The 23,639-nt window shown below is 54.0% G+C and overlaps 1 protein-coding gene across 1 annotated transcript in view; it reads left to right on the forward strand.

The window, feature by feature from the left end:
- Positions 1-23,639, forward strand: part of FAM20A (FAM20A golgi associated secretory pathway pseudokinase) — a 30,593-nt gene that overhangs the window by 3,392 nt on the left and 3,562 nt on the right. Inside the window, exons 2-7 of the mRNA XM_036451190.2 lie at positions 18,537-18,721; positions 19,335-19,385; positions 20,621-20,699; positions 21,789-21,881; positions 22,588-22,703; positions 23,181-23,361. Of these exons, the coding sequence (XP_036307083.1) occupies positions 18,537-18,721; positions 19,335-19,385; positions 20,621-20,699; positions 21,789-21,881; positions 22,588-22,703; positions 23,181-23,361 (705 nt within the window). The remainder of the gene's footprint in view (positions 1-18,536; positions 18,722-19,334; positions 19,386-20,620; positions 20,700-21,788; positions 21,882-22,587; positions 22,704-23,180; positions 23,362-23,639) is intronic.

Below are 23,639 nucleotides of genomic sequence, written 5' to 3' on the forward strand. Positions count from 1 at the left end.
GCCACCGCCCAGCCTCTGTTTGAGCACCAGGGCTGGATAGACGTGTGTGAAGCCTGCTCTGCCAACAACTACCTGCATGCACTGCTGCCCAGAAGGGTGGTGTCAGCAAACCGCCCGCCCGCCCGGGAGAGGCGCAGGTAGCGGAAGGAGCCGCGTCATCATTCTTCCCCACTTGCCCGAGAGGCCATTCATTCGTCTGAGTGAGTGATTTTTTTTTTTTTTTTTTAAACCATCACGCTAGTAAGTCACGGTAGGAAGCCGGAAATGATCTTTCTATAACTTGAGCTCATTACCAACGGGGGAGGGGTTCCGGCCCTTCTCTTCCCCCGGACATTCCTTTGGGGTTTCACGGCGTGGAAGAGGGAGCGTATGCGTTGTTTTGGAGGTCGTGGGTCAATATTTGCTCATCTGGATGGCAGTGATGAGGGGCGGTGAAGGGGAAAGACATGCTGTGCGGGGTGGGCTGTGCACGTGTCATCCGACAGGCTTTCTGCGAACCTCCTGGACCCGCTATTCTCCCCTCCCCTCCTCTCTTTCCTCCTCAAAATGTCACTTGCCGCAGCACCATCACCAAACTGTGATCAGGGGGAGTGTTTCTGCCACTGATCACAGGGGGTGGGCGGGTGGGTGAGCAGGCTCCGTCGGGCACGGTGACCCTGTCTTGAATCATGAAGGGGAGAGAGCAGCATGGGGAGCAAAGGAGCAAGGGGAAGGCAGTCCTCACGGACCCAGCCGCCCGACGAAGCTTTCCTTTCTCAGGGGTGATGGGAGGCAGGGCCGACCCGGAGCCCAGGTGACTCCTGTTTGGGGTGTTACCGCCCTGGCCTCCTAGAGGCCGAGCTTCCGGTTTCTCCCCCCACCCCCCGCACATGAGCTGCGGGGCCAGAAGACAGCTGCCCTTTGACACGTCACAACACGGGTGCTGAGCCTGGTCGTCCCGCCCACGGGTCTTTGGTTGGCTCCTCTGGATTCCGCTCGCCCTGACAGGCCAGGCCAGACCGGGTCCTGCCTCACCGGTGAGAACACTCCAGCAGCCACAGCGCAAACCTGAGTCCTCCGCTCTCTGCTCTTCTCTCTCGGCATCGTCCTGGGGCATCAGGACGGTTACAGGCTCCTGCAGGGACGGACCCCGCGGTTCTCAGTGGGCGGACGCTGTGCTCTTCCCGCCATTGAAGCTCCTGGCTTCCCCTTCCCTCCTGTCTCCGTGCTGTCACTGAGAGAGCAATCCGAGTCTCTCTCTCTCTGGACACCACAGCAGAGAGGCGGGGCAGCTTTTCAGAAATGGCAGTTGACCCAAGTTTTCCGGGGCGGGGAGGTAGGGAGCAAGAGGGGCGAGCTTTGAGAAGATCCAGAAGCTTTGAGAAAACCCGGAAGCTGAGGCAGATCTAGGAGGGAGGGGAGGCAAAGGACCACGATAGAGGGCCGAGCACCAGCTGGACGGGAGAGTGGTCTAATCTAGGCAGTTTTGAAAGGAAAGCTCCTTCCCACCATGGCATCCGTGGAATGAAAAACGCAAGCTTTTGATTCTCGCCGCCACTTTTTCTTTTTAATCTCTGTTCCTGCTTACCTCCTGCTGGCCCCAGACCACTGGGAGCGGAGCGTAGATGTGTTGGGAGCAGGCAGTTCAGCCCACAGCGCGGATAAAAGTCCGGGTTCTTTCTCGTGGGTGATGGCCAGCGGCCTGCCCCCGGGGCCAGCGGGGCCTGGGCCACCGTCCCGTCCTCCGCCCGGGATGGCAGGCTGAGCAAGGAAGTGGCCTCTCCCACGTCCTGTGTGCGGTGGTTAGAAGCGCGAGCGGGGATCCACTTCCGTCTCCCACTTCCCTCAGTTAGGTCCTTGCTCCGCCGGTTTGGGGAAAGCTGTGATGTGAGGGGTTTCTGGATCCCTGGACCTACAGCCGGAGGAGACTTCTTCGCTCTTCCGAAAGTCAACATCCCTGAGCAGATGGCTCCTGAGAGGGCCAGTCCGGAGCCCGGCTCATGGCCATGATCAGCGCAGCAACGTCAGGGAGGCTGTCAGCGTTGTTCGCCCAAGGAGGACAGGCTCTTCCTGTCTCAGATCGAAATGAAGCCCCTCAGCAGAGAACTGGAGGATGTTCTTCAGCTGTCCCATGGCCCCCACCCCTTACACGCACCTTCCACCCCAACCACGTTCTCCCCAACCCTGGGAACTCAGCTGGCTAATTCTTTGCTTGCAAATCTCTACTCGAAACCTGCTGGGTATGTGCTAAGTACTTACCGACACTTGGCTGACTTAGGCCTCACAACTTCCCCAGAAGTAGGTGGGCGTGGCAGACAGAATGCCAAGGTGGTCCCCTGGATTCTCGGCCCTGACGTACACACACGTTCTCCTGCGTAGTCAATCAGATGCCCATGCAGGTACTGCCATAAGGGCAGCTGGTCTTGGCATAGGGAGGTTACCCGTGTGTGCTTGACCTCCTCACAGAGCCCTTTAAAAGCAGAGTTTTCTCCACCTGGTTGAAGTTGAGGACGTCGAGAGATACGAAGCAGGATACGGATTTGCTGACTTGAAGTTGGAGGGGGCCGCATGGCATGGGAGGTAAGGGACCTTTAGGAGCTAAGACTGGCCCCCCAGCTGACAGCCAGCAAGGAAGCAGGGACTTCAGTCCTACAACCACAAGGAACCGAATTCTGCCAACAACAGGAATGGGCTTGGGAACAGGTCTCTCCCCTCCCCCAGCCTCCTGAGGAGAACTCGGCCTCGCTGACAGCTTGGCTTCAGCCTTCAGCCCTGCAGAGAACAGAGCCACACTGGTGGACTTCTGACCTCCAGCTCTGCAGGCTGCTGTGTGTGGGGGTGCTGTTTTGAGCCACTGGGTTTGTGGTCATTTGTTACACAGCAATGGAAAACAAACAGTACTGCTGTTTACTTCGTTTTATAGAGGAAACCAGGGACCAGGAGGTTATATAACTTGCCTTCCAAAGTCAGGCAGTAAGCTAACCACAGGCAGGCTTTGGACCCGAGGGTCTGGCCCCAGAATCCATGTTCCGGCCAGCGACTCCACCCAGGCACCCTTTGATGTCCATAGGTCCTCACTTTTCCTCGTGGGGGAAGGCTGTTCTGACTACCTCCACCCACCCCGCCCCACCTCAGCCCTCCCCGGCAGGATGCATCCTCTCCATATAATACCATATTGCTTTTTATGACTCTGCACTGTCTGGCTTCATGGCGGCCGTCTGGAGCCTCAGGTGACAATAAATAGCCACTTGCTCCCGGCAGGAAAAGCTCCCAGCTGGCCTGTGGTCGCACGGACACATCTGTTTCGTGGTTTCCCACAGGGGAGAGCCGGGGTAAGCATCTGTGGCACAGGTCATTGGGAACAGAGGACATCGGGGTTTTGGGGGGCTGTCAGCCAATGGCCTGGTATCTCCCAGGACAGAAAGCCTCGCACAGAAACAACCCCAACCATAAGATCGCCCCACCTATCACTTGTCTACTCCTCCCTATACACGTCTATGGCAAAACCACCTCCCTGAGAGTCTCAAATTTGGATCTGTGGTTCTCTCCAGATTTGGCTGTAGCCTAAATAAAATCAATTGCAGTCATCGAGATAAAGTCAATTTTTAAAAAAATGCTCCGAACTGGGAAAGAGACAGTCAAAATGAGACTTTCTGCCCTGGCCGGGTGCTTGGCGGTTAGGGTGTGTTGGCCCTCAGACGGAAGGGTCTCAGGTTCGATTCCAGTCAAGGGCACGTACCTCAGTTCCAGGCTCCATCACCGGCTGCAGTCAAGGCACATGTCTCTCTCACATCGATGCTTCTCTCTCTCCCCCTCCCTTCTACTCTCTAAAAATCAATGGGAAAAATACATTCAGGTGAGGAGTAACAAAACAAAAACAACAACAACAACAACAACAACAAAAAAAACCAAAATCATAAGAAACACCCCGAAGGAAAGTTGAGAAGGTGCCATTTGCCAACAACGGAATTTCCGGTGCTTTCAGAGAAAGCAGCCAAGGTCAAGAGTCTTGCGTCGAAGTGGGAAACGCAGAGACCCTGGCTGAGCCAGAGGAAGCCATGCCCTGCCCGTGGGCAGGTGCTGACCTGTGCTGCTCCTGTGATTGCCCATTAGCTGGGGGCTGGGAGAGCTGCGGAGCCTGCAGAAGCAGGCCGCAGCTGGCCGCCCGCCGCCCGGGAGAGCGTTTTAAAGAGCTGCCCTGGCGGTGAAGCAGAGGAGCATCTGTGTACCTGTCATTACCGGCGGGCACACACTCAGAAGCCTAATGAGAACCAGAGTACAGAAAGGAAAAGAAAAAAAAATGGCTTAGCTCTTTCGGCAGCCTGTCGCTTGGCAGGGTGCCCTGTGTGGAAATGTGAAGTCGGGACAGAACCGCGCTGGAGCGCCTCGCAGATGCTGGCATCCCGGACTTCCCATCCCTCCAGCTGACCTTGGAGGCCGAGCGCTGGACACGGCCAACATCGTTTGGCTTGAGCAGGAGGCAGAGTTAACAGCAGCAAAGGGCCTCTTTTATTGGGTTCGTTCACAATAAACCACACGAGTTTGGGAAGCCACAGGAAGCAGAAAATAGTAGAGGACTACGGTTCCTAAGAAACCAAGAACCTGGCATAAAATTCAGCAAACTATGGAGAGAGGAAGGGAAACTTCGGGAGGGTTGGCCCAGGGGCACAGGGACGGAGGAGCTGGGCCGGGACATACCAGGCGGCCCCTGGGAGGGGCAAGGCGGGGGAAAACGTGGGCAAGGTTGATGGTTAGCAAAGAGCTCTGCTGGCCTGACATCAGAGCTGCTCACCCTTCAGCTGCCGAGGCCCGGGCCAAGCTCCGTAGGGCGTGAGTTAACACTGTTGATGGCGGTAACCAAAGCGGAGTCCGAGGGGAGGGACAGGCCGTCTTTCCTGGCCAATTCGAATGTGCCACGGGGTCTCAGGCTCATGCAAGTGGGATTTCTGTATCTCTGACTCACTTTCTCCCCTGGCTGAGCAGTTACCAATCCTGTAGGGAAGGTGTCTTTGTCTCACACCCAGCTCAGCTCAAGCTTTTTCACTCCAAGGGAAGAATTATGCACAACCAGCGGCTGCTTAGTCATTCATTCTGTACTCCTCTGAGCTTTCAGGGATACGAGAGAAAGTCAGATTGACCAAGCACAGCTTCATAAGCAAATCAAACCCCATTGTTTCATTGCAGGGTTTTTTTGTTTTGTTTTAATCTGTGTGTGTGTGTGTGTGTGTGTGTGTGTGTGTGTGTGTGTTTTAATTGATTTCAGAGAAAGAGAAGAGAGGAGAGGGAGAGGGAGAGAGAGAAACATCGATGAGAAGGAAACAGCAACACTATTGGGTGCCTTCTACTGGGACCATGTCAGCAACTCTGGGCATATGCCCGGACCAGGAATCAAACCAGTGCATGGGTCCATGCTCAACCATTGAGCCACACTGGCCGGGGTGTAGGACTGTTTTTTAAATAGGGTCATTGGAGGCCCTTTAGCCCAAGTGATGAGGCCTATATTTCCCTTAAATTTTATGCAAAATTTACATTCTGTGCATAGTTCATTATTTTTTGCAAAGTGTTGCCTGCATTGGTTTCAAGTGATGGAAACCCAAATCAGACTAACAGAAGCAGGAAAAAGGAAAATGGAGACTCAGAAACCAAAACTCAGTAAGGGCAGCTGTCTCCATCTGCCTGTCTTAATCCCCCTCCTGCAGTTTCAAATCCCATCAGCTCTGGGACCACAGCGACTGAGTAAAGGGCTTCTCCCATTTCCAGATTCAAAGACCCTTTACAAAGACGTTGATTGGCCAGGACTGGGAAACTTAAGGGCTATGATTGTCCCAGCTTTGAGGAGGATGCCAACCCCTCAACCAATCACTGACACCGGGGAGGCGGGGCCATGGGAAACTCACCATTCAGTTCTCTATTCAGTCCATGTGGCTCAGTGTGGGGAACAGCCGGTCCCCCAAAACCCGGCTGGGTGCCCAGAACTGTTGTGACCAGAGTGATGCTGGAAAGGGGTCTCCACTTATGCCTCCCACAGGGTCTGAGTCCTATAGCTACTGTTCTGGAGCTTTAATAAGACTTTTCAAAAACAACTTCATTCGTAACAGATTCCTCACCTGTGCAGATTTTTCTTACATCAACCATTAAAATCCTCCCAAGAAGCTAAGAATCTTTGTTTATTTGGGCTTTCTCTGAAGCCCACCTTACTCTCTCCTTGGGGGCCCAAAGAAGAAAGGACCTAACCCCAGCTCATTCATGGGCTCACGTCTCTTTCTCCTGAAAAAGAGATTCCACGTGGAGCCAAAACACCTGTATTTGAATCCCAAGGAGAGCACTCCCCTCATGTAGGGCCGTGTTTCTTCTTCTGAAATTAGGGTGAGTCTGTGGTCCCTGAAGCCTTCTGGAGCCTCCGTTTTTCAAGCTTCGCCCATCTTCAATCAGAATCTCTTCTCCCAAGGCTGTCGGGGGGAGAACATGGGACGTTTTCCAAGTGTGCGTTGAGGATTTACAGGGTTCAGGGCGGTGCTTCATGGGTTGTGCAAATGGCTATTTTCATCATGAAAAAGTGTCCCTTAAGGTAATTTGATGAGAGAACTCGGGCTGGGTTGTGTTATGCACATGGTAGCACATTGAGCCTTCCATGTGGAACTTTATGTGGACAGATGGCGCCCCCAGCCCCCGCCGTGCGTCTCTGTTTAATTGAGTAGAATCTTGAGATTGCAAGGTGAGCTGCTGAAAACCATTTCCAATCCCAGCTACTTCTGTGTGCTTATCAGGATCTTCTAGACTCTGCTGCCAAACAATGTGCAGAAATTAATTAAGTGCAGAAATAAGACGATTCCTGTCTTCCCTGACCCCTGGTTTTGAATGCTTGGGTTCATAATCCTATTATCCCTCTTGTTCTTACAGATTACGTAGCTTTTAAAAATAATTTTACATATTTAACACCTAAATGAGATTTATAGCAATGCATTACAATTGTTACCTGTTTTATACATTGGGGATTCAATGTAAAAAAATTTTTTTTTTTAAGAAGGTTTCATGTCTAGAAAAAAACCCTAAGCACACCGATTTGGAATATGGAAACAGAGTTAACTTCTTTTCTTCTGTTCTTTAAAATTGATGTGCCTAAAACTCAAGCCTCCTTCTCCCATTGCTCCCCCCATCACAGCTGTTATCACCAACGAGAGCATGGCATTTACTCTCTACCACCTGCTCCCCACCCCCATGCTAATCCAATGTTTCTGGTCCCTTGACACAAGAAAATATCTTTTAGGCCCAGAGAACTAAAATTCGTTACATTTTCTATTTTACAAGTCACTTAAAAGCTTATTGACTTAAAGCAAGAACCTTTTACTTAGCTCCTGATTCTGCAGCTCAGCAATTGGGGCTGGGCTCAGCTGAGTGGCTCTTCTGGTCTCTGATGGGCTCACTCAGGCACCCGTAATCAGCTGCTACCTGAGCTCTGCTGTTCTGGGTCCCAGTGTATGGATTTAAGACCTTGACTGAGAGATGACCTCAGCTCCACATGGCCTCTCATCCCCCAGTTGGCGAATCAGGCGTGTTCACCTGGCCTCAGCAGGTTACCCAGAGGGAGAGGAAGTGTGCATGGCCCTTCGAGGTCCTGGCCAGAACCTGCTGAGTGTCACTTCTGCCACATTGTTGGCCAAAATAGATCAAAGGCCCTCTGGGGAGATTATCAGGTGTCGTGGCCATCGAAGAGGAGGTGGTCTACGTAGCTTCGTACTGTTCTACCAAACAAAGGCTCAGGGAAGTCCCTTATGCTGATGAGTTGTTGGGCGACGGGCAGGCAGCTCTTAGTGGTAAGAGCTCTTCTCACGTGTCAATGAGAAAGAAACCTAATAGAACCCTAATGAAGCTGGGGTGGACTGAATTGTGTTCCCACGGAATTCGTACATTGACGTTCTAACCCACAGGACACCTCAGATTGTGACTGTGTTCAGAAAGAGGGCCTTCAGAGAGGCAATTAAGGTTAAATGAGGTCGTAAGGATGGGGCCCTAATCCAACGTGACTGGTGTCTCTATAGGAACAAGGAGAGGCACCAGGGCTGTGTATGCTGCGCGGTGACAGAGTGAGGAGGCAGCCATCTGTAAGCCAAGGAGAGGGCTTCCAACCTGCCAACACTCTGATCTTAGACGCTCAGTCTCCAGAGCTAAGAGAAAACCAGCTTCTGTTGTCCCAGGCGATCGATCAGTCCATGGTGTTTTGTCAGGCAGCCTGAGCTGACTGCTATAGAGGCAAACCGTTTCCGAAACTGTCTCTCTCCTCCCATTATGGTCCTTCCAGCTTCAAGAAGCACCACCCCCACCCCCTCACCTCCTCGTCAAGCCTCCTTAGCCTCAACCCCCTTGTAGGACCCATGATTAGCTCTTCATTTATTCTCTTTTCAATCTGTTTCTGAATAGATATCAAGCTCCCCTTCTTCTGAAGACAAGTTTTTTGAGGTCAAAAGGTGAAAATTGGCTCTTTGTCTCTCTTTGCATTCCTCCTCTAACAGCCCGAATCCGGATCTACAGGTCACTCTCGGGAGAGGTCTTACTCAACCGCTGAGCCAGAGCCGTGGCTGTGAGGTCAGGATGGGGTTGGGACTCAGCTAGCCCAGAGCGAGCACAAGTGGTGTGTTGCAACACAGCGTGAAAGCAGTTCTGAGAAGGGGGAGCGATTGTATTTCAACCAGAAGGGAAATGAGTTTGTGTTGGGAAATCAGCCCACTTGGCGAAATCTCACGAACATCTTGGTACAGTCATTGCTTTCTCAAGAGCAGCCGGATCCGTGAGTTTCATGCTCCCACCACACCACCACCCTGGTCTTCAGGGCGGTTCCATCAACCGTCTAGATCAGTGGTCAGCAAACTGCAGCTCTTTGGCCCCTTGAGTTTTTAGCAAAGGCCAGCTTAGGAGTACCCTAATGAAGTTAATAACAATGTACCTACTTATATAGTTTGTTTAAAAAATTAGGCTCTCTAGAGAAATGTCAATCGTTGTTCTGTTGATATTTGGCTCTGTTGACTCATTAGTTTGCCAACCACTGGGCTAGATACATCTTGACAAGGCCTCGCTTTCTCGGCAGCCTCTGAGGAGAAGCAGAAAAGATCCAGGTCAGATACTCAGGCTGTTAGCTCCTCCTCCTCCTCACTTACTATGCTGTCACCTCCACCTTGTGCACCTTCCTTTCCTCCCTGATGGGTCCGAGGAGTGATCTAGTCACAGGCTCCAAGGGGACCCCGGTAAGATAATATGTGGAAAGAATCCCCAACATACATTTGTGACGAGCTCTACACAAATGCAAGTTATTGACAGCATTCAATGAAAAGACATCCTAGCCCGGCTGGTGTGGCTCAGTGGTTGAGCGTCGACCCGTGAACCACGAGGTCACCGGGTCGATTCCCGGTCAGGGCACATGCCCAGGTTGTGTGCTGGATTCCCAGTAGGAGGTGTGCAGGAGGCAGCCAATCAATGATTCTCTCATCACTGATGTTTCTATGTCCCTCTTCCCTTCCTCTCTGAAATCAGTCAATAAAAAAAGACGCATCCCATATTAAGCCAGTTGTTAACCAGTTTCTCCCTTTTCTTACCCTGATGACTAGGAAGGCCAGGCGGTGGGATCTTGGTGTGTCCACCAAGCTGGGTCCCTGAGTCACTCAGTGGAATCCCTACTGATCTTCACTAGACTGGTGGCATGAATGAGAGAGGACAAGGCTTGGCTGTGTCAAGCCACTGAGATTTCAGGCTTCAATGGTGACTGTAGCAGGACCTTACGCCGTCTCACAAGTGGGAAAGAAATATAACATTGAGTTTTTCCCCCCTAAAATTAAACCATAAGGAACATACACCCCTTTTCTGTGAGGTGGGTTGGCAACTCAATCTCGGTCATCGCTGGCACCCCTCTCTCCATGCCCACTAGTGTTGGGGGGCTGGGCCGTCTTAGGGTCTTAGGTAGCGGGACGTTTGAGGAGGGCCCTCTCGCCACGCTCCAACACCTGGTCTCATGCAGGGGCGTGGCACTGTTGGTTTCTGTGCCAACCTGGAGCTCAGGATTCCCAGGCACAGCACACAGCCATTTCCTGCCCCCCTGGCTCACCCCCAGGCCAGCACACGACCCCAAACCAACTCGCCTCTCCTTGTCTTGGAGTATCAACGTGCTTCCTCCAAAGTTTGTGCTTCTGTGGGCACTTCCAACTGTCTGTCAACCCCCTTGTCTAGCATATTCCTTGATTTTCCAGAAATAAAAAAATAAACCAAAGCCAGAGAAGGAGCAGGGTGACCGGTGTAGCCATCTGCTGGGTCTGGCTCTCAGACACCTGCTACCTTCCCAGAACAGGGGTGTGTGGAATTCTATAAGCACAGAAAACACACATGTCCCCATAAGTTATCCTGCCCCGTGGGTGACTGCTGAGGAGGAGAGCGGGCCAGGATATGCAGTCATCCCGTTTGCAGATCAGATGGAAACATCATGCCATGCAGATGAGCGCTCGCTCCCAGGCCAGGCCTTGGGAGAATGCCATCTGTGGGTGGGCCACCGGGAACTTGGCCTACGAACCATAAAAATATGTGGCCCAGCCTGACCCCCCGTCCTAACACCCACCTCTCCCCGTCCTGGCGTTCAGCTCCCTCTGCACTCAGGTCTCCTTCAGACGCCCGTGCCTGCATGACAGGCAGTAAGGCAAAGCTGAAACACTTTTTAAAAAGAAATATGTTCTGATAAACCCTTGAACATAGAGGCCCCAGGGTGTGGGTTTTTAAAGCTGTCCCTTTTTCTTGGTCCAGGCTGAGGACTGCTGTTTTCTGTGCTCAGGAGAACGGTGCAAGAGAAAGAGGACCCACACTCGTCGGTGTCACTTGCTAACAGTGTGTCTGTGTGTGTGTGTGTGTGTGTGTGTGTGTGTGTGTGTGTATTTCAGGGCTGCACAGTTCGAGGATGAAACGAACTGAAATTGACATTTAAGAGGATCAGTACCACCTCCTTTGCAAGTAGCACGTGTGTTTGTGTCTTATCAATATGCTTTTTAAGTTGGTCGCACCACTGACCTAGTGTGACTCACGTTTATTTTTTAAACAACGAAACAACATTTGCAGTTCTTGCTGAACAGAAGGTGCCGAGGGAGCTCAGGAGGCCCGAGGCAGGCTCTTGGCTATCTGTGGACAATATTAATGTGCACAGCGTCCAGAATCCACCAGAGCCACTTCCGGGCCATCCTCAGGGCATTAAGTGCTTTATTTGCTCCTGGTTCCCTGGCTGCAGCCCAAGGCTTCTCCCCCTCCGCCCCACTGACCTTCGGGGCCAGATCACTTTCTGACCTGCGGGCTCTCGGGGCGTTGGGGGTGTTGAGCAGCATCTCCTAACACCGGCTGTGACGCAAACACGTCTGCATCCTGTGCCCCTGGGGGTGTGGAGTGGCCCTGAGTGGCGACCTCTGACCTACACCGGGGAGGCGGCCGCCCTGTGGGGAACAAGTCTGCGGCTGTGGGCCTGCGCTCCGGGAATCATCACTCACAATCGGGTTGAGGGGCTTCTCGGTCCCGTGTTAATATTTACTGTTTCCGCAGATGAGCTGTGTGCGGCACAGGCTCCAGGGCCTGTGGCCGGGGCCGGGCCGTGTCAAAGGACGGGCTTGCGAGCGCTCTCTGAGCAGAAGGTGCTGCCAGGATGTGACTGTGGCTCTCCGGGAGGGTCTGCCGCTCCCGGCTCCGGGCGGTATTTGCGTGCGGCCAGGGATGTTCGCCAGTCCTCTTCGGTGCTTACCATATTTTTCGGACCACTTCTGGGGGGAAAAAGTCTTATGGTCCAAATATAGCCTACACACATACTTTAAAAAAAAAGTTTTTTTACTTGCCCGGCTCTAAAATGGTTCTAAATGCTGCTGTTTACTTTACAGGGTTGATTACATGTGTTTATGACTGTGATGTTGGGTTTTAATGCACATAAAATATTTTAGGACACTATTTGTTTCAGAATCTTTTTTTCTTCATTTCCCTTCTCTAAAAACTGGTGCGTCTTATGGTCCGGTGCGTCTTATGGTCCGAAAAATACGGTAGTTCTATAGGCATCTCGGAAGCTTGGCCCTGCTCGAAGCTTTCTGCTAGTTCCCTGCCTTGATCTGGGGACCCCTTAGCGCAGGGATCGTTTTTACCTTTGCCTCCAGGGTGTCCACGCTATCCTGTCTTCAGAGATTGATCTGGAAGTTGTTTTGGCTCCCCACCTCCCACCCCCCTCGATATTTTTCCATTGATTTTTAGAGTGGAAAAGAAAGGGAAAGATATAGAGATATCAGTGTGAGAGAAACACATTGATTCAGGGCACGAGGCTGGGAAGGAGCCTACAATCAAGGTACATGCCCTTGACTGGAATCGAACCCGGGACCCTTTGGTCCGCAGGCCGACGCTCTGTCCACTGAGCCAAACCGGCTAGGGCTGGAAGTTGTTTTAAAGCTAGAGAAGCAGGTGTCTCACTGAGGTCATAGTCCCAGCTCTTGGGTGTCCCTCCTAGCTCGGAGTGGACATGTAGCGTATTCTGGTAGACCATCCAAACTCATGTCTACGGAGAGGCTCTCCCTACCTGGATCGAGCCTCCTGGTTGCGTTCATGGGCTTCCAGGCCCCTCCCTGGGGTGGGGTGGGGGAAAGGAGCCTTGGCTCGGAGCTTTAGGGTGAGGAGCCGGAGCGGGGCACATGGACCAGGTGATGAAGAGCTTGGCTTCGAAAGCCAATTGGCCAGATTCCAATCCCTGCTCTGTGGCTGCCACTCACCAGCCAGGGGACCGTGAGTCAGCTCAGGACAGTTCCCAGCGGGGCCAGTCTGCCCTTCGGTACAACGGGGCCAGCGGGTGTGACTACATTCAGGGCCCACCCGGATCACCCAGGACCATGGCGCCATCTCTGATCCCTGAGGTAATCGCTTCGGCGATTCCTTCGCTCATATAAGGAAACAGTCACCAGTTCCAGGATTAGGATGTGGGTCTCTTAGGCCATGACTCAGCCTCCCCCGGGGCTGTCCCAGGGAATTCAGGAGCGAGGTTTTGCTGTTGCCTCCTCCGCAGACTCAGGTATCTAGGAAATTGAACAGTAGTTGCAAATAATTCTTCCCAGTCTCCTTCCCCGCCCACAGGAGGCATAGCGAAATCAGCTTCATGGTTAAGAGGCCTGTGACCCACCGGTCTGGCTAAGAGGACCACACACAAATGGAATCCCAGAAATCACGGTGATAGCAGCTCACATAAACACCTATGAAACTCGCTTAATCCTCACCCAAGTCCCTCAAGGCAGACATATTAATTATACCCTACTTGTAGTAGGAGTGGACGGAGTGGCTGGATAACTGCCCTGGGCCACACCGCTGTAAGCGACAGAGCCAGGTCTGGGGCACGGGACCCATCCCTCTCACCCTCCTCCCTCTCGTTTATGATACAGCAGCCTTGCCACCCACCACCTACCCCTCAAAACCGAGCTTTGGTCCAGGAGCGAACGAAGCAGATACTCCTTCAGGGCTGGAAGACGGACTCCAGAGGGGGCATTCCCTCTGTGTTGGGAAGGGAGAGGAGGGGCAGTTAGGGAACACACCTTGGGGCCAGCAGATCGCTGCAGCCCAGGCTCGTTCACCCCGGGCTGCCCTCAGCCTCCGGGGCTCAGAGGTGGAGATGGAGAGGAGGCAGATGGGCAGAAAGGGATGACATGGGAGACATGCCCCTGGGATGAATGGCGGAGGGTTGGGGGGAAGGACATTGTCAGCATCCTGTGGCCTGTTGGACCAGCCGCAAGGCTCTGGTAGGGAGCCAGCCAGTCTGTGAAGGGGCGCTGGGGGAGGGTTGGTCACCCCACATGGTTCTGGAGTGAGCACATGCTGCTGTGTGACGCTCTCACACATGGGCGCTGGCTGAGGGTCCATCAGAGAGCGCTAAACGCATCAGCCTGAAGGTGACAGCACGGGGTGGCCAGCAGGCATTTCTGGGCTGTGAATTGCACAAGTCACAGGCATAGTGACCACGAAACTGACCACGCTTCAGCCCAGGGCCTGTCCCTCCCTGTGGGGCAGAGCTGTAGGGAGGGGAGAGAAGCCAGCCGGGGAGGGGCGGAGGGAGGGTGAGAGGGGGTGGGCAGGTCTCCATCAGCACATAGTGCGTGTACATGAAATCTCAGAACAGGGACCCGAGTCTTCAACGCGCTGGTGATTTGTTGACATCTTTCCTCGTTCTGCATAAATAGTCACGCTCCTGCCTAATTTTATATTCATAGTTTTGTTCTCTTTTTTTTCTTTTCTTAAAAACGAGCCCCCAAATTGTCTGAGCATAGGAGAAGTAAAACACTCCGAAGGAGGGTTTTTCCAGACGCATCACCATCATGACAGGAACCGCCCTGAGGAATAGTCTTCCTGAGACGAATGTCGAGAGAAAGAAGATTGAAAGGGACAGGTACACAGGTTTCATTTGAAAGCCCAGCCCCGTGGAAGTTCACTCTGATGCTTCTGGCCCAACCTGAGGCATTCCCGGAACCTGGAGCAAGGGGCCCAGTCCTCCCTGAGCCCTTCCGAGCCGCCGCTGTCCCCCCTCCTTGCCAGGCCTCCTGTGGACCCCTGAAGGGACTGGGCCTCGGGTGGTCCCCCTCCACGTGCTCCAGCTCCCCACGTCCCAGGAAGAGGATCCAGGCTCCTCCTTAGCCCGCCAGGAGCAGCTGAGGTGCCCAGCTCCAGGCTTCCAGGCCCCCCCCACCCCCACGCCGGGAGCCGTCCTCGTGTCCCGAGGCCAGACCTGCCTGAACACTCAGAGGCCGGAAAACAGAGCTTCTCCCTAAAGCCTCCATCGCTGGGTTCCTGCTTAGTCCTCATCTGGAGAGGCCGCAGACAAGCACCAGCAGCACCCAGGGTGCCCGGTGATCCCGCGCTCTGCAGGCGTGCCGAGGCATGACCGTGCAGTGTCTGATGCAGCCGCACCACACGATGTCATGCCCGTGCTTAGGGGATGTTCCGGGGGTTCGGTCTGCCTTGCAGAGCCGGCTGTTTCTGGCTGCCCACAACAACTGTGTTTTTGAAAACCTGTGCTCCACCTGGTCTCCGGTCTTCACAAACACTAACAATAATTGAGAGAGCAACCATGCCCGGGGCCTGCTCTGTGGTAGATGTCACCACACTTCATTCCCAAGACGCAGCAAGACAGCGGCCGGCATCCCCATTTCCCACGACAGGCAAACGGAGGCCACCCTTTGGGAAGCCGTGCCCTGTCCTCAGTCTTCTCATCTGCGAATTGGGAATAAGAATGGGTATCGTGTAGGGCGGTGTAGGCTCGTGTGAGCTCGTGTGTGTGTGGCCATGGCCCTTGGCCCGATCCTCAAGGCCACGTTGCTGGTGAGGCAGGACCAGGCCTTTGTGATACTGAGTCTGTGTCTTCTCCTGCCGTCCCCCTCCCGGTGAGCTCGGGCTGAACCCCAGGGTGCTGTCACGTCTGCGTTCTGCTCACCCCCCTCAGCAGGGGCGGGGCGTTGCCACGTCATCCCTGTCCCCCGAGGCAGGCCTCTCGGTTTGTTCTGCGCGGTTTGTTCTGTGTGGGAGGGCGGGGAAAGCTCCTGCCGGAGGTGGGGCGTTTGAGATGGCCCCTGTGGGAGTTCTGTCGGTGGAGACGGCTGTCATGTCCCGTGGACTGAGGACGTAGAAGCATCCCAGGGCAAGGAGCGGGGCTGCCTGGAGAGTGAACATACTCCTAAGGAGCCTCACTCAGTCTGGAGCGGAAGCCAGGGTTTAAGCAGGCGCTGACGATGGCGATGAGTGAGCAAGGCATCTCTCGTGTCGACTCACGTGGGTCCAGGAAGCGGTTTTGTTGATGAGAAAATCCTCTAACTGCGGACCTGGGGGACGAATTCCGGGGTCTTGATGGGGACCCAGGGGACATGGGAGATGGCCAGGCTCCGTCCTCCCCCAGCGCCCCCGTGTGTGGGCCGTGTAGCGTGGGGGTGACACCATCTCTCCCCGGCTGCTCTGGGAAGGACAGAGGAGCACACGGAGAGCCGTGTGCGCCCAGCGAACAGGAAACGAACCTGCAGAGCAACTCGTCCCCCCATCTGGAAGGGGCCCCCAATTCCCCCGTTTGGTTTTGGACGTGGTAACCCCAGCGCTGTCGTAGCCGGAACCCCTCGGCTGTCGGTCCACTTAAGGGCGCTCGGGCCCTCCCGCCCGCCTCCCATTGTGCCCGTTGCCCTTCCTCCCGCCCTTCTCTGCGGCTCTGGTCCCCGTGACTAACGTAGGACTTCCCAGTCTTCCCATCAGACTCCCCAGGGAGGTCAACAGTCCAGAGTCCTAGCCTCCCAGTAGCCTTGGGAACTGGAGCCTGGCCCGACTACTTTTCCAAATAAAAATAAATGTCAATATAGTGGTGTGTTTTTTTTTTTTAATCTGGCAGGAGGCCTCCTGACCGAGTCAGCCACTTGCCCTTTCCCTGGACTTTGCGAAAGCCCTGGCTCTGAAGCAGTTTAAGGTGTGTCACTGTAAGCAAGTGTACCGGTTACCCCAACCCCCCCACCCCGAGCTGGAAGGCTGCAGAGGAACGTGCTCTCTCGGGAGAGAAATCTCAGCTTTTAAGATGCTCCGAGACCTGAGCAAAGAAAAGGTGTTGTCTCACAAATGAAAACTCCGAAATCAAAATGAATGAATACAGAACCAAATGTTTACAAAACCACGACTCAATGTTGAGTCACTTTTATGTGACTAGATACTTTATTCGGCACAGAATTCACGATAATAAAAGGAAATATGCAAAAATTTTAGCAAAAAAAAAAAAAAATTATGGTGGGGTGGACTTCCCTATGTTAGGAGAAATGCCGAGGGGCTGCAGGGGGCTGGAGCAGGTGCTGAGAGAAGCCAGGACCTCAGGCTGCCAGGGCCCATTCACCCACTGATGTGAACACCTTCTAACCTGTGCGCCTTCCTCAGGAAGCTGCCTTTCCCCCAGGGCAGAAACCCACAGAGGACAGTCCTGCTGTTACTTTATTAAAAAAAAAAATTACATATATATATATATATAATTTCTTTTTTTACAGAGAGGAAGGGAGAGGGACAGGGTTAGAAACATCGTTGAGAGAGAAACACTGGTCAGCTGCCTCCTGCACATCCCCCACTGGGGATGTGCCCACAATCAAGGTACATGCCCTTGACCAGAACTGAACCCAGGACCCTTCAGTCTTCAGGCTGACGCTCTATCCACTGAGCCAAACCCGTCAGGGCCATGCTATTATTTATTCACATGGGGGAGGGGGTGGGGATGGGGGGATGGACAGCTCAGTTGCATATTGGACCTGAACTCAGTGACCCAAATTGGTACTCAGCACTTCCCCAACACTTCCACTAGGGGGCTCTGCTCCCGAGGGTCTGTATTCTCAGAGATACAGTCCAGGGGTGACCAAGTGAAATTTTCTTTGAGAATTGGGGTTTTATCTTAAAAATGATTGTGGATATTTCTTCCTTTTGCATAACACTTCTACATTTGATATAGAGGAAATTTGAAAAACCATAGACCAATAAGAATGTTTAACACTCTAAGAATGTCGGCCATGTTTGAGTTGCCATTCGCTCCATCACAGACCTGGCGGGGGGGGGGGGGCATCACATGTGTGGGAACACCCAAACCCTGACCCGTCGTCAGCTAGACCCAGCCAGGTGACATCGTGCTAATTGGCCTTCTTTCCAACCAGAAGGCTTCCATCTTTTACTCAACTCAGCTTCCTCTCTAAGCCCCAGACCTGCCTGTCCCTGGCGGCCCCCCCAGTGCTCAGATGGTCCTAATCCAAGAGCACCCTCACGGCTCCTCTTCCATCCAACACCCCCCGCCCCCCCACTGAATCCCGCCGAAGCCCGCCCCCTTCCACCCAGTCTTCCCACTGCCTGTCACGCAGTCATCTTTCCTTCCTCAGAACCTGAAGGCGTGTTCGTCCAAACCATTGCCTTGTATATTGCTCTGATCATGTCCTAGACACACGACTTGTCCCCCAAACTAGACTCTACGCCTCTCAATGGCAGGGGCCTGGCTTTTGACCTTGTTCTTTTTATCCTGGCAGGACAAACAGTAAGTGGACCATAAGTTCTCCTTTTCCTTTACGATGCAGCAGGTAATCTAACTCAGCCTCCGGCTCTGCGTAAGGCCCCTCACCCCTCTAGTCTTTTCATTCCCACCAGTTCCCCTCTCTCCCGTCTCCTGGCTCCTGAGGCCAGAAAATGGGAAACAGATCGGACTTGTTAATGGGAGCATTGCATGGAGAGGCCCAGGACCGCCTCCCTCGCGCCCAGATTCTGAGGCCCCCAATTTCACTTTCAACCACCAGCCCATTCTTTCAGCTCGGATTAGCTGTTCATCTGTTGTGTATGGTATTGTGTTACTTGCTTGCCTGCTTCGTGGCTCACTAGATTGTAAGCTCTCTGAGGGCAGAGGAGGACTGAGGGCTATTTTGCCATGCCCCTCCCCACCCCCCCGCCCCCGCGGTAGGTGCTTAATGCTCCTGTTGATAATTTCAGCGGGTCTTTGCATTATTGTATCTCCTACTTAAACAAAACCCACTCCCCTGCTCTTTCAGGCGACACAAGATATACAAAGAGCAGCTGAACCTCACCTCCCTGGACCCCCCAGTGCAGCTCCGCCCCGAGGCCAGCTGGGTCCAGTTCCACCTGGGAATCAACCGCCACGGGCTGTACTCCCGGTCGAGTCCTGTCGTCAGCAAACTGCTCCACGACATGAGGCACTTCCCCACCATCAGTGCAGGTGAGCTCCCAGGGTCAGGCCGAGGCCGAGTGTCCCCCAGAGAGGGAGGCTGGTTAACCACCCACGTGTGGGGTGCAATAGCAAAGGGCTGTCCAGACTCCTGATGGACAGAACCTCCTCTCTCCCTCCCTCCCTTCCTTCCTTGCTCTCGCTCTCACAACCCCACAGGGAGGCATGAGGTGGTGGTCACCCACTTAAAGAAACGTGATGGCTCCCTTTAGCGAGCACTCCCTTTCCACCCGGCATCCCTCTCGTCAGTGACCTTAGGGTGTGGACCCCTCCCTGCCATCTTACTGGTGGAGAACTGAGACTCAGAGGATGCACAACTCGGCCAGGGACCAGGGCTGGAGCCGGGTTCCAACAGGCTTGCTGTGCCCAGGTCTGTGCGGTCAGGCACGGCAGTCTCCCTGACAGAGCAGGCTGTAGCAGAGACAAAACCAGCATCAGCTTCCCAGACAGCACTGGGGCTGGATGGAGCAGGGCGAGACTACAGCCAGCTGGGGCTGCGAGAGATGCCCCTGGCTGCCTCAGTGTCCCCTTCAGTGAGTGAGTCCAGGGCCCCGTGTTGTTGGCGCCCCCACCGATGCTGACCGTTCTTCCTGTCCTCCTCCAGATTACAGCCAGGACGAGAAAGCCTTGCTTGGGGCGTGTGACTGCACCCAGAGTAAGTGAGCTGGCCCTGCCTGCCCCCGGCCCTCCCCGGCACCCTGTGAACCCTGGGACCTGGCGCCCCTCTGTGGGGTCCTGGTGGGACTTCAGGGGGCGGGACCCTGCCTGGTCTCCGAGAAGCCAGCATTTCTCCCACCCACCACGTGATGGAAAATCCCTTTCAGAGGGGCTGGTGCGTAGGTCCCTGCTGGTCAGTGTGACCTGGGGACCAGCTTCATCGGGATTGGCGTGCCTTTCAGATTTAACAGACTGTTGTGCACCTGCAACCCCGGCAACTTATTAGTGTCCCCTGGGCGCTCCGAACAGGCAGAGGCCCGGCCTTGACCCCAGGTTTCCATTGGGTTGTACAGGACGAGGTGTGGGTATCGGCGTTTTAAAACCGTTCCTAGTGATTCTAATGCAGCTGAGGTTGAGACTCCTCACTGGTTAATAGGACCAGAGACAGGCCTGAGATGCAACACAGGCCCCTCCCAGGGGGTCACGAATTGGGTATACACGTACCTGGACCCTACCCAGACTCAGTGGCCAGGCCAAGCCTGGACACCAAAGCCCAACCAGTCACTGGCTACAAGCAGCCTCATCCATTTACCTCAATATACCAAACACACATCACATTCCCATGTGTGTTGGGACATGTTGAAGGTTTGAGAGGTTTGTGGGGCTCAGGACTTCCCTTTTCTTTAACACCCGCCATCTGCCATATTAGGGAGCACAGACATCGTCTGCACCCTACTGGGCTCTCAGCAGGTGGGAACAGAGTGGGTGAGGGCTGTGCCCAGGATGGACACACGAGAAGGGAGCTCTCACTGGCAGGGTCGTGCGAGCTTATCTCAGGTGCCTTGCTTACCCAGCCGTCCCAGCCCCGTTTGGTCTTAACATGGAAGATATGCAGATAAACTGATCCACTAATGCAGGTCAGCAGAGGGCATCATCGGAATCTACAAGGTGCCAAAGGACAGTCAGCAGCAGTTCTTAGGGAACATGCTTTGGGGTCTGCTGTGTCTGTTGGAGAAACCTATATTGTTTGCCCCTTTCCCCTAACAGCAGAAAAGGTACTGTCTGGAGCTGCTGGCACCCTCTCCATGGCCTGATGCGATGGAATGTACCCTGCAGGCTTTGCAAAGCCAATTCTAGTCCTTAGAGAAGTGGGTTGGGTTTATTGAATGACAAAGGTCCCAGCCCTGCGTTTCGTCCCAGAAGCATGGCTAACTCACCCTTGTCCCCTCACAGTTGTGAAGCCCAGTGGGGTCCACCTCAAGCTGGTTCTGAGGTTCTCAGACTTCGGGAAGGCCATGTTCAAACCCATGAGGTAAGTGACTGCCTTCCTCACCTCCATACCCAGCCTTGGCAGCTCTGCGGGGTGTTGACCCAAAGTTAGTGAAAGTGGCCTAAGGTCTTCAAGCCAGTCACCTGTGGACTGTCCTTTAGGCAGTCTGCCCACGCACTGAACTGCTCATGGTGGTAATTTAAAAAAGGAAGAGTAGACCTGATCAGGTCATTACTAGCATCTGTGCTACTACATTACATGGTAGTCTGTGGGTCAATAACCTTATGAGTCAGGAACTGTTCAATTGCCCACTTTACAGAAGCCAGCTCACCCCAACCTCCCACTGCAGACAGGGAAGCCAGGATTCAAACCTGGGTAGCCAGGCTGTTAACACCCTACCCACTGTCATTCACACCCACCTGGACTCTCTAAATGGTTCTAGTACTCCACACAGTATTTGTTTTGACTGAAAAACTAGGAAATGAAAAAGGCTACTGTGAAGTCAGTTATATTCTTAAATCAGTTTCATTTCATTTATAAGGCAAATATATGCCCTTAAGACTTTGTAGCACGTGGGTGAAATAATATGTGTCCAGTCTACAGACGTGGTATATCTATGGATTCCTGGCCCCCAGGGGCCCCCCCCACAGGCTGGGGACTCTGACGTTTATGTCCCCTGGAGGTGACACGCACAGGAGACCATAGCCCCAGTGATGTCCCCCACAACGCCGTCCTCCTCTGGAGCCCAAGTAGAGGGTCTTAGGTTCCAAATGTCCAACCAGTTGAGAGGCTCATGGGGTGAATGGCTCAGTAGATGAGCCTCGTGGAATGAGCATTGAATACAGAATCTCAGTTCTAGTCTCTGCACTGCTTTAAGGGGGGGGGGGGGGGGGTGGTTTGTAATAGACCGGCTTCTGGGTATCATTTGGTGCCCAAGTCTCACCCTCAGTTCCAATGGGATGGTTCCGGGCCCCAGGGCCCAGAGAATCCGAGAACCGCGCTAAGGCAGTCCCTATGCGAACATGAAAAGCAGGCGGCCTTTTTCCTTCCCCTGTGGGCATGCTCGTCAGCCGTCTTCTCCGGCTCCCGCCACAGCCTATGTCCAGGGCATGATTCCTCCCTTCTTTTCAGACAGCAGCGAGAGGAAGAGACGCCCGAGGACTTCTTCTACTTCATTGACTTCCAGAGACACAATGCTGAAATTGCAGCTTTCCACCTGGACAGGTAGGGGCTGGCCCTGTGGAGCGGGCATTGATGGCAGGGGCCACGCTCACGAGGGGGCGCTGGGCAGACCCTCAAGGGGGACTTCCCTGGAATGTCTTCCTTCAGTGATGCCTTTGGACCCAGCAGGTCTTCCCCCTACCCCCACCAAGTTGATAAACAAAACATGTTGCAGGTAACAGAAAAACTTAGAAAACTAACCCTGCCAGGTGGGTCACGCAGCCATCTTGGGCATGACATTGCCCTTCGCTCTAGTTTCCCGATCTGAAAAGGAGAATACACCACTCCCAGTTATCCGGGCAGCCTGAGGCCATGGTTTTAAGAGGTGAAAACACGTTCCTGAACGTCTCAGCTCCTATTGGCCCAGTCCTTGTGACTCTCAGTGCAGTCTGCACACTGGCAAGCCAGACACCCCCTGGGAGCTTTTCAGAAATTCAGCATCTCGGCCTGGCCCACCGAATCAGAGGCTGCACTAGAACCAGACCCCAGGCAACACACACACACACACACACACACAGAAACATGAGCTCTGACCTAGAACACAGCAGGTGGGGAGGGTTAGCCCAGGAGGCTTGATGGGATGAAGTAGGGCTGCAGAGACCCCAGGGGCTGGGTGTGGCCGGGAATGCCAGTCCACTTCTAACGGGCAACCATCAGACTCCCCAACCATCGCTCCAATCTGAACAGGGTTCCCTCCCCCCCCTTTCAGGATCCTGGACTTCCGACGGGTGCCACCAACAGTGGGGAGGCTAGTCAATGTCACCAAGGAAATCCTAGAGGTCACCAAGAATGAAATCCTGCAGAGCGTTTTCTTCGTCTCTCCAGGTAGAGTTCTGGTCAAAGCCATCTTCTAAGGACACAGTAGGCCAGCGTGGCCACCAGTACGTTCGGCATAGGGGCACACACCCATCCCAGTAAGGAGCCACGGTCATTATGGGATGGGTGTATGCAGCCATCCTACACTCCACCTTGGTCTGCCGGAGCTTTACAGGAGGAACGGGGGTGGAGGGGTGGGGGTGGGTAGGTGGGAAAAGGTCATACCTGAGATGCTTACTAGCTTGGGCAGGCACCCAACTACAGTGCAGCCTCCCTGGAATCGTGAGTTACCCAGCAGAGACCACTCTGCCTCTATGGACAGGGTGCAGGTTTAATAGCTCCCACCACCTGGAAAAGGCAGTACTTCCTCCTCCCGCCTTTCCCCCAGCTGAGTTCAGGGGTTCCCTTTCCTCCCGTGGATCTCAGGGGACAGGAAGACGGTCTGCCCCCAACCCTTCTCTCTCCTCCTCTCCCCCCATCCTCCAGCCAGCAACATGTGCTTCTTCGCCAAGTGTCCATACATGTGCAAGACTGAGTACGCTGTCTGTGGCAACCCCCACCTGCTAGAGGGCTCTCTCTCCGCGTTCCTGCCGTCCCTCAACCTGGCCCCCAGGCTGTCTGTGCCCAACCCCTGGATCCGCTCCTACTCGCTGGCCGGAAAAGAGGAGTGAGTTGGCCCCCTGGCCATGCACGTTAGCCCGAGAGTGACCACAGTCCCACAGGAAGGACTTATGGCTAGCCTGGCTTTTGGGCCCCAAAAGCTACCTCAGCCTTCCTTTGTCTCATCTCATATAGATCACAGATCCTGGGACCAGCTGTCCCGAGTCCATTCCCTCCCCTTAGTTCATTTATCCAGTTAGAGAGACTTACTGTCTGCCCAGCTTTGGGTGCTAGGGGATACGGAAATGAGACACAGGCTCCCCCTCCAGAAGCTCCGCTGTCTAG

Source organism: Pipistrellus kuhlii, unplaced genomic scaffold (genome assembly GCF_014108245.1).
Source record: "Pipistrellus kuhlii isolate mPipKuh1 unplaced genomic scaffold, mPipKuh1.p scaffold_m20_p_22, whole genome shotgun sequence".
Classification (NCBI taxonomy): domain Eukaryota; kingdom Metazoa; phylum Chordata; class Mammalia; order Chiroptera; family Vespertilionidae; genus Pipistrellus; species Pipistrellus kuhlii.